Raw genomic sequence first — 15,758 nt, 5'->3', positions numbered from 1 at the left:
AGTGTGTAAAAATAAATCCAGCTAGTTTCACATCACACTTATGTTTATAATTAGGTATACGACATGAAAATATATTAATTACCAAGCAATAATCATACAGATAAATACTGAACAAAAGTATTAACAGTCAAAGTATATTTTTACTAACAACATGTAAATGATGAAGGAATAATAATTATCAACGAACTAACCTTTTAGTATTAGAGTCCCGCCTCGTGATCGAATTATTAAAACACGAAGATTTTTAAAAATGTAACCAATGAACACAATCAATATTAGATTAACTGTAATGGTGTCTAGTTTGACTTAAAATAATATACATCTACCCTCACTTTTAAAAATGTAGTATATTCACACGAATTATATAAGCGCACCTTATAGGGAAGGGAAGATTTATTATGGGTTAAAGAGTTAAATAAATAAATAACATAATTATATTTAAATTATTAATTTTTAACATTGTGTTCAGTAGTGTTAACATGTAAATTGATTTGATTTTTACGAAATCTCATAGATGGCGCTGAATCAAATTTGTCTTTATAGTACTAAGATTCATTAAACAGTTTCTCTGCCCAAATTACGTAAATGACGTAGTTTTTATAGTGTAAAGCTAGATTATAGCATGGCTTACTCAAAAACAACATTTAAACATGAGTCTTTAGATTGTACGCTGTCGTAGTACACGGAATACGTAAGAAAAGTAAAGGTTCACAGCTCCTCCCCCGGAGGTGATAGCATGATAATATGTTTAAAAAAACCTCACACGACCTGTTAGTAATATTCATGCAAAATTTGAAGTCAATCTATGCAGTACTTTTCGAGATTAGCTCGGACAAACATACAGACAAACAGACAAACAGACAAACAGACAAACAGACAAAAATTCTAAAAACTATATTTTTGGCTTCTATATCGATTATAGATCATGGATTATGTATTCTTTTAAAAAAATATTCAATGTACAGTTTTGACTTTCCTACGATTTTATTATATGTATAGATAAGATTATATAGCCAATAGACTCGACAAATGGACCATCACACACTGAACGATTTTTTCAAATAGGACTGAGATTAGCGCATTCAAACAAACAAACTATTAATTTTAATAAAATTTAAAATTGTCTTCTAATGTTTCATACATTATTTCGATAATATTATTGTATCGATTTTAAACACAGCCTTGATTGAATATTTATTTTTATTTTATAAATGAATTTCAGTTCGATGGCTTTCAAATAAAAAAAATGTAAAGAAATTGTCTATAATTTACCTACTAAATAGTAACTTCTAACTTCTACGTATGCATTGTAGGTACTTACCGTTTTATAATTAATTATTTCACTCCCAATGCATGTAAATAATTTCCTTGACCCATTTTCAAGTAGGCTCATACCATGTCAACGACATTGCATAATTCATTCATGGGAAATTTCAATTAGCTTGCATTTATTGCCCCAAGCCCTTTGTGCTTTAGTTTTGAACGAAACATGAACGAAATAAGTCGTGTTTGACATCGTCGGTTTCCCGCGCAATTTAGCCGTTTTGTTTTTAAATAGGCAAAGGCTTTTTGGTAGACAGCCAAACTGTTGTTTTTTTTTTAATTTTTACTACAAGTTTTTTTTTTAATAATTGGTGTATCGTGTTGCCAATAATATAAATAATTTTGAAATTAGAATTATTTAAATTAGTCATTTTAACAGTGAATGAAAAAGCTCAATAGTTTAATGAAAGGAAAAGCTCAGTAGTCATTTTTTAACAATTTTTGACACTAATATTTCATGATATAATAATTAATAAGTACCAAGTAACAAGCAGTGAATTTTAGGATAATGTTGGATGAAGAATAAAATATAAAGGTAAGTTGATATAAAAATTTAATTTAAGAGAATTATTATTAACTTTAAATATGGGAAGGAAAACTTTAATTATTACTTTTTAATAAAAGTTTCTGTTGTATTTTTTATTTTAATTAGATACGATATTAATTTGTGAAGTTTTCTTTTTATCAATTAGGTACTTAGTAGTTCTATAGATTACTTTTAACTTATTATTACGAAAAGAATATTCCTCTCTGCATATAACTTCCTGCAATTTCCATAAAAGACCGCCATTAAATATTCAAAAACAAAAGGGGAATACGTTCTTTGCTATCGGTAATAAGCTAATTATATAATTTTGTATGTAATATTCAATTCTGAAAGGCTCGATTTACTAAGCTATACAATTTGTGTTATTTGTTATTATTTAACCGCCTTCAAAAAGGAGACTTTAAAAACATGTGTATTCGAAAGACTGTTTTATATTTATTTTCATTTTTACTACGATTACTAACATTTATGTGGATAAACATACCAAATGTATCAATGATATATTTTGATTGAAATGTGATTCGAGAATCACTATATCTATTAAAGAAAACGCATCCAATCCGTTGCTTAGTTTTAAAAATTCAAGCATAGGGTCAGACAAAGGGACTTTGTTTTATATCATGTGATTAGTAATTAGTAATTACTATTACTTTTCAATAGTCTAAACGTGCTATTCAAAGTATATAGGAGATAAGCTGAAATATAATTTCAAACACACGTACTAACTACTAGCTGTTCATAGACAATTTATGTTTTTCAATGGCTATAGACTATAGACAATGCAGTAGATTAAAATTAGGGATGTAACGATACCGATACCGATACCGATATATCGGCCGATTAATCGGCAAGCCGATATATCGGTATCGCCGATAATAAAACAACCGATACCGATATCAAACAATTCAAAAAACCGCGCCCAATGAACGATGCGGGAGGCCGCCCACGCGTGCGCACTTTGTTTTCTGAAAAAACTCTACCAATAGTAAACTTTTATTAGGTACTGATTGTATGTGTATTACAGTTTAACTGACTTTGTAAAATAATAATACTAAAATAAATGGTTTTGTTGTTTTTTGATTTGGCATTTTTATTTAAAAGAATACGATTAACAGTTGAGTCTCTGTTAAATGCTGGTAACTTTTTATGCATAATTCACTATTTATTTTTCTACCAAGCCATCGATATCGGTATCGGTATCGGTATCGCCGATACATTACTACAAATATCGGTATCGGTATCGTATCGGCAAAATCATGTATCGTTACATCCCTAATTAAAATCATGTTCGAGTTTGTAGGGCGACATATTGATGCTAGTTTTGCCCCGTGGCTTCTCTCGTGGAGAAGACGTAGCACAAAAGCTTCCATACTCTATATTTTTAAATGTATGTAATGTATGTTTATTCAAATAAGTATGTCAAAGTAACCTCCTTCTGATCCTGTAGGTAACTATATTTATATACCAAACTAGCTGTTCCCCGCGGTTTCACCCGCTTTGCTCCGCTCCTGTTGGTCTTAGCGTGATGATATATAGCCTTCCTCGATAAATGGGCTCTCTAACACCGAAATAATTTTTCAAATCGGACCAGTAGTTCCTGAGATTAGCGCGTTCAAACAAACAAACAAACAAACTCTTCAGCTTTATAATATTAGTATAGATTAATTAAGAAGTGTTTCTAGAATATATCTATTACTTTGATCAAAATAATTTTGCATCACATGACTTTAAATAATTGATTGATTGCCTAATTTTTCAAAATTGAAATTATCTTGCAGGCATGGCGCATGGTAGCAGCAAAGCATCAAAGGTTGCTGGGTTCCTGATTTTTCTTGTAAATTTCATTACAATGGTTAGTTAGAAGTTGTATATAATTTTATTGCATTTAAAATTTATGTATATTTATTAATCTAGACACGCGGCAGCGTGTCAAGCGAAGTTTATACATTTTTCATGAATGTCGATATCTAAATTTCGGTTCGTACCATTTCGTTGATAGTTACATACACTGTGAGTTGTTTTACGGAATTTAAATATATACTATCTTTCCGCCCGCGGCTTCGCCCGCGCTGCGTAGTCAAAGAAAAACCCGCATAGTTACTGTTCCCGTGAGATTTCGGGGATGAAATCTATTCTATGTCCTTCCTCAGGTCTCAAGCTATTTTTGTATCGTAAATTTGAAGTAAATCGATGCAGTAGTTTTTGAGTTTATCCCAGACAAACAGACAAAAATTCTAAAAAGCATATTATTGGCCTCGATATCTGTTGTAGATCACGCCCTAACTAGTTACTATTTAAAAAAAATGTTCAATGTACAGTTTTGACTTTTCTACGATTTTCTTATATGTATATTGTATATAGACCAGCTAGCTATGCAACGCGGTTTCACTCGCGAGCAAAAGCTATTTCCATAGCTTATGTGTTTATCTGGTACATAAGCTACATCACTGCAATGTATCATCGAAATCCGTCCAGTTGTTTTCGTGTGAAAGAGGAACAAACATGCATCTATTCTCACATTTCAAGTTTATAATATTAGCATAATACGATAAAACTTTCTAGTTAATTTTTAAATCCTGCCTGAAATATAATATCAACAATAATTACGTTCTCAATTTCCCCTATATTCCTATCGTAGTTCAACATTGCATGTTCCAGACAGCAAAAACTTTTAAAGGCATAATATGTAGTTAACCCACTTTAACTTTAAAAGCCTAGTAGAGAGTAAACAAAGCTTACATGAAAATGGTTCGTGTTTTAAACTTTTTCATCACGCTGAAACTAAATATTCATGTAATAATTAAGTCGAAAGAAAAGCATAGGTAGATAATATATTTTAGCTTTCTCTTAATATGAGCGTGACTATGAGTTTAAAAATTTCCCCAAGGTATTATGATGATAATATTATGTTTACTAACATTAAATTAACTAGCTGTGCCTCGCGGTTTTACCCGCATTGCTCCGCTCCTATTGGTTTTAGCGTGATGACCACAGAACATATAAAAGTGATGACATAATATGTATAGCCTAAATCCTAATAGCCTTCCTCTATAAATGGGCTATCTAACACCGAATGAATTTCACAAATCGGACCAGTAGTTCCTGAGATTAGCGCGTTTAAACAAACAAACGTATATTATGTAGTATAGATATCATAATATGTTAATTTTCAGACATTTCGTGTATTGCGATTTGCGTGGCACAGGCGAAAGTCATTAGGTAGTTATATATATTCACGTTACGAATATAAAAGTATTTATAAAAAAAGTAAATTCAATTCTAAAATTATCTGAAGGACGAATATGCCTTCCATATTCGTCCTTCAGATAAATAATTCCGGTCTGTACATATTTGTGAAGGTCTTATGTTACAAGGACATAAACATGAAACGATATGAAACATACATACTTGTACATATGAAATAACAATTTTCAATTCGTGTAATTTTTGGTTTGTTTGTAACATTACACATAATAAAACCGGCCAAGTACGGGTGTCGAAAAACTATTTACTACTACTAAGTACTATATGGTACTATGTTGTAACTTGCAATTTTTCCTTTATTTGTAGACGTTGCTTTTTACCAAATTTCAAAGAAATTTCAAGACTGTTCACGGGATGTACCATGTAGATTTTGATTCCCTTGCGAATGTCGAAATTAGGGAAAATTAAAAGTAGGTAACAAATGACAAAAAAAAACTAGTTAGGTAGGTAGGTACTTTCTATACTTCCTAATACATTTTCTTGTTTTCCACAGACTATATGTTTTTTTTTATTCTGTCAACATGGATGGAGTCGGAACGAACAGTTAGTCAAAAAATAAAATTAAGTACCTAATGTACCTGTATTTCAGACTTTACCCATTGCATTCACGGATCACGTATATAATTATCTACATATCCAACGCGAACGGCGAAAGAATGATTAAAATCGGTCTAGTAGATCCTGAGATTAGCGCGTTCAAACAAACAAACTCATATTTATATAATTACAGATATCAATTTAATATTTCAGATGCTGAGCTTAGTTTCCTTCGCAATGGGCTTGTGGATTATTGTGTCTTCTAAAACTTTGGCATACGTCATACAAGTAATGGGAAATTCTGGAATAAAGGTAAGATAATTCTTATTTTATAGATTACCTACATTCTTTCTTTCTTCTTTCTTTTCTACATAATACGATATCCTTTTTTAAACGTACATAATACGTCACCTAAGTTCGTCACCAATCTTTTGATAATACCACAGATAATACTCAGACAGACTCGGACAAATAAATATACCTACATGCTACATACATGTAATCGAAAAACGGCCAAGTGCGAGTCGGACTCGCGCACGAAGGGTTCCGTACGTATCTTTAATAGAAAATCATATTTATTTTATGGGGACCACCTTAATATATTTTTTTTTTAATTTTTAGTATTTGTTGTTATAGCGGCTACGGCAATATATCTAAATTTCAATTTATTACTTCAAATTACATTTTCTAGCTATAACGATTTATGAAGACAGACAGACGGACAGACAGACAGACAACGAAGTCTCAGTAATAGGGTCCCGTTTTACCCTTTCGATACGGAACCCTAAAAACATAACCTCTCCTCACAGTCGTGTAAAAATAAAACGACGTAGGTACATATAACTAATTTGTTTAGTATTAACTAGCAAAGTAAAGTGTTATAAATAAAATAAATAAATAAATAACTGAGCAAACTGGCAATATTTTGGTTGTTTACAGTTAAAAGGTAGCTTTCTGCTATCAATACCTAGTACCTAATAACCAATCTATGTCAATACCAGTAACCTACATTTGGAATCTATTTATGAATGATTAATTGAACGAAATTCTTTCAAGTAGGATTACGTAAAACTTTTCAACGTGTTGGAATTTAATTAATTATTATTATCAGTAGACAGACTACAATGAATATAATCACTAGATCTAGAATGGACTATAATGCAAAATGCAATTGGCGTGAAAAGACGCGGGTTCGAATCCCGATATTTTAAAATTTGTTATACCATAAGGCACATAATTTTATGTTCTTTATAAATTTATATTTAAGTGCATTTGAATGCCATAAAACCAAAAATATCAAATTCAACATTAATTAATTCAACCGTTGATATTTTATACAATCTATATTATCAGACATACAGATAAAACATAAAAAACAAACAATACAAGCAATCCCATGCAAAGAGTATAATAAAAAATCATTTATTGAGTACCAATACAGTGACATAAAATAATACAAACTCGACGATCGATACCAAATATATAATACCAAATCGATATCAGTGATAAAGTTTAAACAATGCAGTACGTGACCGGGTCACGTCGCCCCGCGCGGTTCCCACGGGCTCAGTTACAAGCGTTTGTATTCAATATCGATGTATGAACGAGACAGTTTTTTTAGGGTTCCGTACCGAAAGGGAAAAACGGGTCGACCCTATTACTGAGACTTCGTTGTCTGTCTGTCAGTCTCCAGGCTGTATCTCATAAACCGTGATAGCTAGAAAGCCGAAATTTTCAAAAATGATGAATTTCCGTTGCCGCTAAATACTAAAAATTAAAAAAAAGTTAAATATTAAGGTAGTACGGAATAGTACGGAAACCTTCGTGCGCGAATCCGACCCGCCCTTGGCCGGTTTTTCATAGAAAACGAAACACTCATACTAACTAATATTTAAAATGCGATATGCTATCTGTCTGTCAGTCTCTTCTTAACGGCTACACAATTGAACCAATTTGGATGAAAAGACAATGTCAGAAATGGCACCTTTTTTTTGGGGACCATCGACCAAACCATGTTTTTTTTATACAAAATAATGTAATAAGCGTTTACAGTAATAATTCACGTCACAATAAATCAAAATCTCATCGTACTAATAGGTGAAAATTAAAAAAAAAAGTCACAACTCCGAAAATCCGAAAAATCGCATAACATACATGCGGGTGATTCGGATAGCCCTCTAGTTCCTACCTCCCAGCTTCAGGATATCACTACTTCTTGGGACACCCTGTGTATATAAAATTATGGTTTCACAATGTAAGTTACCATACTCCTTCAAAACGGCTGGACCGATTCTCATAAAATTCTATGCATATCGGGTAGACCGTAGACTTCAGAATCGGCCAACTATTTTTCATACCCCCTAAGTGATAAGCGTAAGGCAGGACAACATTTTCCGGGACAGCTACAGTCTATAATATTCGTGTCATTAACTTACGAAGACAAAAAATTACATTTAAAATAATTACCCCGAAATTACAGTTATCATACAAATAGGCTAATGGACACAAAATTGTTTGACAAGTCTATAAAGTATTTACGATCACACGCAATAGCATCGATCCGTATGACCTAATTATTGACATGACACTTCAATATTGAAATACTAGCTTCCGTCCGCGGCTTCGCTTGTGTACATCATGGGAGACAGAATTTTTCAAATGGGACCAGTAGTCTACTTGATAAGTTGAAAATGGCGTAAACTAGAGATAAGGCTCTTAAAAATACGTGCGATAGCTCATTTGATTCGGAATGACGTCTAGAAAAATGTATCGGAAATGTTTATTAGCACACAAAAAATTGCAAAAGTTATAGGCAAATTAAGTTTCAAAAAAGTAGGTATTTCGTTTATTATTAATAACTCCGAAATTATTAACATTTCAGAAATTTTGAAAAAAGATTCTTAAAGAGGAGGAAATTTCCAACGAAAATCTCCCGACTCCCGGAATTCTATCTCCATTATTTATAATTTTAATTTAACGCTGAAAATAGCCCTCCGCGCGGCATTTTTAGTTAGCGCGCGCGGCTTCAAAACCGAGCACGTCACACTAATTATTTTTTTTAAGGTATTAAATATTAATTTAAAAATTTAAAAAAATTATGGTGTATTCCGAACACTTCAAAGAATTTGCTCCCGTTGGAAATTTTACTTAAAGTTAATTTTTCAACAAATTAGACAAATGTTAACTAACGAAATTTTTTTGAACTTCCGTCCTTATTGCACATTAAAAAAAATGTTTAAATAATTGTCGGTAAAATTTTTCACTTCGTGGAGCCCTAAAAAACTAGAAATTTCTAGTTTTTTGTTCAAATTACTTAACTTGAAAAAATTATTATAAACAAAGTAATAAAATTTTTTAAACTTTTATGGCGCGATCTTGTTAAGGATATTTATATGAAGGGCTCCACGAAGTGAAAAATTTTACCGACAATTATTTAAACATTTTTTTTAATGTGCAATAAGGACGGAAGTTCAAAAAAATTTCGTTAGTTAACATTTGTCTAATTTGTTGAAAAATTAACTTTAAGTAAAATTTCCAACGGGAGCAAATTCTTTGAAGTGTTCGGAATACACCATAATTTTTTTAAATTTTTAAATTAATATTTAATACCTTAAAAAAAATAATTAGTGTGACGTGCTCGGTTTTGAAGCCGCGCGCGCTAACTAAAAATGCCGCGCGGAGGGCTATTTTCAGCGTTAAATTAAAATTATAAATAATGGAGATAGAATTCCGGGAGTCGGGAGATTTTCGTTGGAAATTTCCTCCTCTTTAAGAATCTTTTTTCAAAATTTCTGAAATGTTAATAATTTCGGAGTTATTAACAATAAACGAAATACCTACTTTTTTGAAACTTAATTTGCCTATAACTTTTGCAATTTTTTGTGTGCTAATAAACATTTCCGGTACATTTTTCTAGACGTCATTCCGAATCAAATGAGCTATCGCACGTATTTTTAAGAGCCTTATCTCTAGTTTACGCCATTTTCAACTTATCAAGTAGACTACAGTTTTTCCTGAGATTAGTGCGATCAAACCAACAAATTCTTTAGCTTTATAATATTAGTATAGAATATAGATAATATTATATGTAATAATAATTAATAATTAATTAATAATTAATAGTATAGATATGTTCTTTCAACATAACCAAAACTATGGAAAAGTAAACGAAATAATTTGTTTTCAGGCGATTTTCACACAAGACTTCCTGACAGTACAGCTTGGTATCGGCGTATCTCTTCTGAGCCTGTTCTTCTTGTTCATTTCAGTCATGGGCCTCTATGGGTCAATATATTGCTCACAGTTTCTGTTGTTTATGGTAAGTATACAATAATAATATAGTACTTCACTTATTTTCTTACTAGCTGTGCCCCGCGGTTTTATCCACGCTGCGCTTTACTCAGGTCAGGTCGTCAGGTCTTTACCATGATGATATAATATCATATTATAGCCAATATGTTGACCCGACCTGTCTGTAATATTGATGCAAAATTCGTTCATTTATTCATACAGACAAACAGCCAAAATTCTAAACTCGATTATTGGGATCGTCTGCAGGTAAAACCGCACGGCACAGTAAGTATTTTATATGTTGTTATAATAAATCATTTAAAATCATATTTTTAAAAACATTAAATAAAACATTTTTTATTACAGTACGCTGCGTTGATTCTACTTGTAATGCTGCTGGAGTGTGCGTTATTCTTCTATTTTACTTCTAATATTCTTGAGGCAAGTTCAAAAATAAACTTATAATTTTTATACATAAAAATACTCTTGCAATTTAAAAAGGCCTAGACAGTAGCACAATGTTCTAAGGCCGGCTACTCACGTACCTGCCTCAAGGGCATTATTGGAATTGCACCGTTGATTGCCTCCTTAATTGTGTGATATGGACAAGCAGGGGCAATTTTGAAATTGACCTTTTTGACTTTTTAATTGCTCCGACTGCCGTGCAAAACCGAGATTGTCCCTGCGGAACGGCGCCGTTCAACTTACTGTCAGCTCCATTTGCGTAGGTGTATTTTATAAGCTTTGGTAATCTTTACTAATATTATAAAGCTGAAGAGTTTGTTTGTTTGTTTGAACGCGCTAATCTCAGAAACTACAGGAGCCATGCAGGTGAAACCGCGGAGCGCAGTTAGTTATTAAAAGTTCAGTAAAACTTATTTGCAGTAATAGTAAAACTTAGTAAAATTTAATGATTACTTTTAGGTAATCAAAATAGATTTAGAATATTTTTTTTTCCAGAAAGGAGTCGAAGAAAAAGACGGTCAGTTGGCCCACGGGTTACGCTTGGCTTTACACTGCTGTGATCGTAATAACTCGTATGTTATTCTTTCTTTTTCTATCTTTAAGAATCTATCGTCATTCGTCTAAAGAAATTTTGCACCTTCCTTTTTCTAATAAGAAAAATTATTAATTATACTCGTAAAATTTCTTACCAAGATTTGATAAGTCAAAAGTTATAAGATGTCAAGAAGTGCCTATTATTTAGAGAAAAACTAGCGGCCCGCCCCGGCTTCGCCCGTGGTACATATGAATAAAACCGGCCAAGTGCGAGTCGGGCTCGCGCACAAAGGGTTCCGTAGCAGCAAATATAATAAATTACAGTTAAATCAACCTATCTCAAAAACTATAAGAGATACTTTGATCAAACCAAAAATCGTTGAAAGAGTTAATTAGCATGCATCACCTCTATTTTTTTTAGAATTTTATACCCCGTAGTTATAAAAATAGAGGGGGGGGGACATACTTTTTACGACTTTGAGAGCTGATATCTCAAAAACCGTTCACTTTAAGAAAAATGTTTTTTAGAAAACTTTATATCATTTTAAAAGACCTTTCCATTGATACCCCACACGGGTATGTACATCGAAAAAAAAAATTTCATCCCTCAGTTACATGTATGGGGGGCCCCACCCCCAATTCTTTTTTTTACTATTTAGTGTCATATTTTTGTAGCGGTTCATACAACACATATTCCCATCAAATTTCATCACTGTAGTACTTATAGTTTCCGAGTAAATCGGCTGTGACAGACGGACAGACGGACAGACGGACAGACGGACATGACGAAACTATAAGGGTTCCGTTTTTGCCATTTTGGCTACGGAACCCTAAAAATAGATGTTGGCCGATTCTCAGACTTACCTGATATGCACAGAAAATTTCATGAGAATCGGTCCACCCGTTTCGGAGGAGTATGCAGACTTACATTGTGACACGAGAATTTTATATATAAGAAGAAGATTACTGTTACCTTCATGTTATTATTATGTGAATTCGGAATAGAATCGTGTCTCCTTCCTCTTTTGAAGTCGGTTAAAAATAAAGTCGTATTCATGATTTCATAGCAAGCATTTTCTGAGCAATATAATGAACCACAGAATATTTTAATATTAAAATATACTTCCAAAAAATATCTTGTCCTAACTTTTGTAAATTACTCACTGATCGATCATAATATTTTCCAAAATTTATTCAATATGTATTTTCAAAATTTTTATGTTTTAATGTTTTAGAATGACGGAAAAGAGTCCACCATGGTCCTGCTGCGGTGCTAATTACATCAAAAATTGTACTCAAGAGATTTTTTTTGAAAAGGTGCGTATTATTTCTTCGGTTAAAATAATTCGTCTCTACACTTTGATGAAATTTTATTTAGGCGCGGGTCAAATACAAGCGGCGCGGGCGCGGGCGTGCCATAAGCGCACCTCTTCAATCTGTTTTGCACCACGTACTTCTTCTACATTTTGTATGAAAGATCTTTGGAAAGGCGTCGAGACGGCACGCCACGTGCACGACGGCACGGCAAACAATGGACTATTGTTAATTATTTAAAATAATAATTTAAAAAATATATTCATGAGTTTTCAATCTATAGTGGTTTAAAGTTAACTCAAAAATGGAGCATTTTCCTAAATTTTCTAAAAAATCTTAGAGAAAGTTTAAGAAATGTTATAGTGTGCTATATATTCGTGATCTACTCAATAAGCTCTTTCATTTGATACCCCACACGGCATGTTTTGGAAATTTTTATTTTTATCTTTGTATGCATTATTTAATTACCGGGGTGGGGAGAGGGGGACCACAAAACTGGTTGGCAACATCTGTCTATAGGATGTCTGGGATCTATACAATATATATCAGAAGTCAGATTTAGGTCCGCTATTTTTACAAACGAACATCTCCTTGGAGCCTGCTCTAAATGTTTATTCATAATCGCCGTAATGGCGGCCAACATCGACGATCATTTGATGGGCCAACGCTGCCCATTGTGAAGAGGACCCATATTGTAATAAAATATTATTATTTTTTTGCATCAGTATTTATTTAAGGCGTATTGATTGTATTTATCTGCACCTAATTGCAGATCCCACCTGTTATCTTCTTGAAGTGAAACTTCTTTATCGGGGTTGGAAAAAAATTTAGTGTAACATTTTTTCGTTACGCGCCATCTTGTTTTTATCCCTACCACGCGTGATTGACGTATTTCTGTAAAGTTGCATAATATAGTAAATTATTTTTTGAAAAATAAAGAAGTTTCACTTCTTACGTGTATAGGTACACTAGTACACGCACACATATTTTTTTTTATTATAGGTAAACTGTCTAATGTATATTTAAATATTTAAAATGTGTTTCTTTCAGAACTGCAAACAGTCCATAACCGAATTTTTACATAGATACGAAACTTATATCTACGGAACCATAGCAGCGACGCACATACTATTGTCGTCTCTCTCTCTCCTGCGGCGCGCGAGCAGTGCGTCCCGCTCGCACACCTAGCGCTTACAGCGCCAGTCGGGCGGTTAGTAACGCTATCCAGCGAGATTTTTTGCAGTATTTTAAGATATTTTTTATTTTCATCTTAAATATTACTTCACTAGATGCGCCCTGCGGTTTTACCCGCAATGCTCCGCTCCTGTTGGTCTTAACGTGATGATATAGGTAATATAGCTTTCCTCGATAAATGGGCTATCAAGCATCGAAAGAATTTTTCAAATATAATTTGGAAAATCCAAAAGTGCACGCCTCATAATTTTTTTTTAATAAATATTTATTAATTATTATTTTTGTTTATTTAATAACAATTAAACCACATCGAATCAGACCCTGAAAAATGAAAGGGTTCTATTCCTGAGCATACTCAAGCGTAAGAGAAAAAAAAAGACTCGATTAGTAAAGTATTTCGGTCGCTATCGTGTTAACAAGAAAAAGGATCCGCACATACAGACACACGGACGTCCAAGACAGAACTTTTTTAAACTGTTTTTTAACTAGTTTAAATAACAAAAATGACATCAAAAATATCATGAACGTTAAAAATAGTGTTTTTTCTTAATATGTGTGTGTATGTATTATCTTACAAGTGCAATGTATGATACATAAAGACATTTTAAGTTTGAAAAATCAGATGTTTTGCGCGAAGTGACAGTAGTACCCACCTCAACGCTTCGCTTATGAGGCGTGCAATACCAGTAGTTCCTGAGATTAGTGCGTTCAAACAAACAAACTCTTCAGCTTTATAGTATAGATTTATTTTACTGAAAATATGTGTACGTTTACATGAAATTTGAGTTTTTAATTATTTTATTTCCGTGGAATTCATAAAAATTATCATCTCTTATTATTTAAGTGCATACTTTTTATCCTATTTTTATTGTATAAAAACTGTCCCGTCCCCTTTCCCAAGCAGTAGGAAGATTCTTTAAACGTAACAGACACACAAACAAATTTAAATGTTAATAATTTAATATAATATTTAAATTAATAAGTAACATATTTTTTTAACAGCTGAAAACAAAAAATGGCGGCGAGGGCGTGTAACTCCGAGTGACGTCACAGAACAACCCGACGATGTTATGATGGTCGTTTTGGGCAGAGCCAGGATTGGCTGGATGGACAAACAGACATAACTACTAGCTTCTGCTTTATCCTAAAAATTACGGTTTATCTATAAAAATATGCTATACTAGCTTTCCGCCCACGGCTTCGCCCGCGTTTTCAAAGAAAAGACTGCGTATCTCCCGTTCCCGTGGGATTTCCGGGATAAAACCTATCCTATGTTTTAATCCAATTAAGTTATCCTATATATGTGTGCTAAATTTTATGGTAATCGGTTCAGCAGAATTTGCGTGAAAGAGTAACAAACACACACTCACATCCTCACAAACTTTCGCATTAATTATAATATTGGTAGGTTAATAGTTTATGACCTTTTCTCAGCCCTAAGTGCCCTAACTAACAGATAAACATAAAATTTTATAAAAACAAACAAGCTTTTTCAAGGAGTAGGGCAACACTACTCCTTGAAAACAACATGAATAGTGAAATAAATAGATATAGCTCTAGGGTGTCCCAGAAATCGACGTCAAGCCGAAATTTTTGAAGTTATGGATTTTTTTATTTAATTCCAGAAAATGTACACCATGTGACAGTTTTTTCATTCCTGTTGCTACAAATATTTACTTTTTGCCATTTTTTTTTTCTCTTACGTCATCCCGAATAGTGTAGATTTAAATAGGTTTTCTACTTTTTTATAAGCTTATATTAAAAGATAAATAAAAGATAATTAAATACCTACAAATAATTTGCTATTACTCGAATATAAGTGAAGTCGCGTAATTTCTTGCGGGATTTCATTTATTATAAACGCTCAAATGTTAATCATTGTACCAAAGATGCGGTCAATCTGTAGGTATTCTAGTTTTTAAGTGCTGTAAAAATAATAAATAATATATTATGTGTATTCAAATTTTGTTTTTATTTTAATGTCTTTTTCCCTACTCCTATTAAAAATGTGAGTATATGTATGTTTAGTAGATAATTTAAGGTAATTTGTATCTTAGAGAATCAAAAAATTTCTGTGGAGTGTCACAGAAAGCACGAAAACTATCGTAAAATGATGCGTATCGTCACACCCCGGATAGTTCATTGAAATGTTACATTTTTTAGGCCTAACCTTGCGTTTTTTAGAGGACGCAATTTTGTTTTTTTGATATGTAGGGGGGTTCAGTGTGAAGCTAAAACCAAGTTTGTGGGGTCGCCACCCTTGTCCCACGGCCGCCATCTTGAAAATAGC

At 32.7% G+C, this 15,758-nt stretch overlaps 1 protein-coding gene across 1 annotated transcript; it reads left to right on the top strand.

The window, feature by feature from the left end:
- Positions 1 to 1,497: 1,497 nt before the first annotated feature.
- On the top strand, positions 1,498 to 15,440 carry LOC149896009 (uncharacterized). The gene is made up of 9 exons (XM_090118115.1): positions 1,498 to 1,858; positions 3,649 to 3,722; positions 5,885 to 5,983; positions 9,858 to 9,989; positions 10,328 to 10,402; positions 10,922 to 10,998; positions 12,196 to 12,277; positions 13,325 to 13,484; positions 14,471 to 15,440. The coding sequence occupies exons 2-8, from the start codon at positions 3,651 to 3,653 to the stop codon at positions 13,460 to 13,462; spliced, it is 675 nt and encodes a 224-aa protein (XP_089974241.1). The 5' UTR covers positions 1,498 to 1,858; positions 3,649 to 3,650; the 3' UTR covers positions 13,463 to 13,484; positions 14,471 to 15,440.
- Positions 15,441 to 15,758: the final 318 nt, after the last annotated feature.

The sequence above is a fragment of the Colias eurytheme genome, chromosome 29 (assembly GCF_061535395.1).
Source record: "Colias eurytheme isolate Ceu_HAF_F1 chromosome 29, ilColEury1 Martin Lab GWU primary, whole genome shotgun sequence".
Lineage (NCBI taxonomy): Eukaryota > Metazoa > Arthropoda > Insecta > Lepidoptera > Pieridae > Colias > Colias eurytheme.
The sequence above is the reverse complement of the archived record's forward strand: the minus strand, read 5'-3'. Positions and strand labels throughout refer to the sequence as shown.

Coding starts and splice junctions, on each gene's coding strand:
- LOC149896009 (XM_090118115.1), top strand. CDS start 3,651: ATGGCGCATGGTAGCAGCAAAGCATCAAAGGTTGCTGGGTTCCTGATT. Junction 3,723..5,884: donor TTGTAAATTTCATTACAATG/GTTAGTTAGAAG, acceptor TTAATATTTCAG/ATGCTGAGCTTAGTTTCCTT. Junction 10,999..12,195: donor TGCTGTGATCGTAATAACTC/GTATGTTATTCT, acceptor TTAATGTTTTAG/AATGACGGAAAAGAGTCCAC.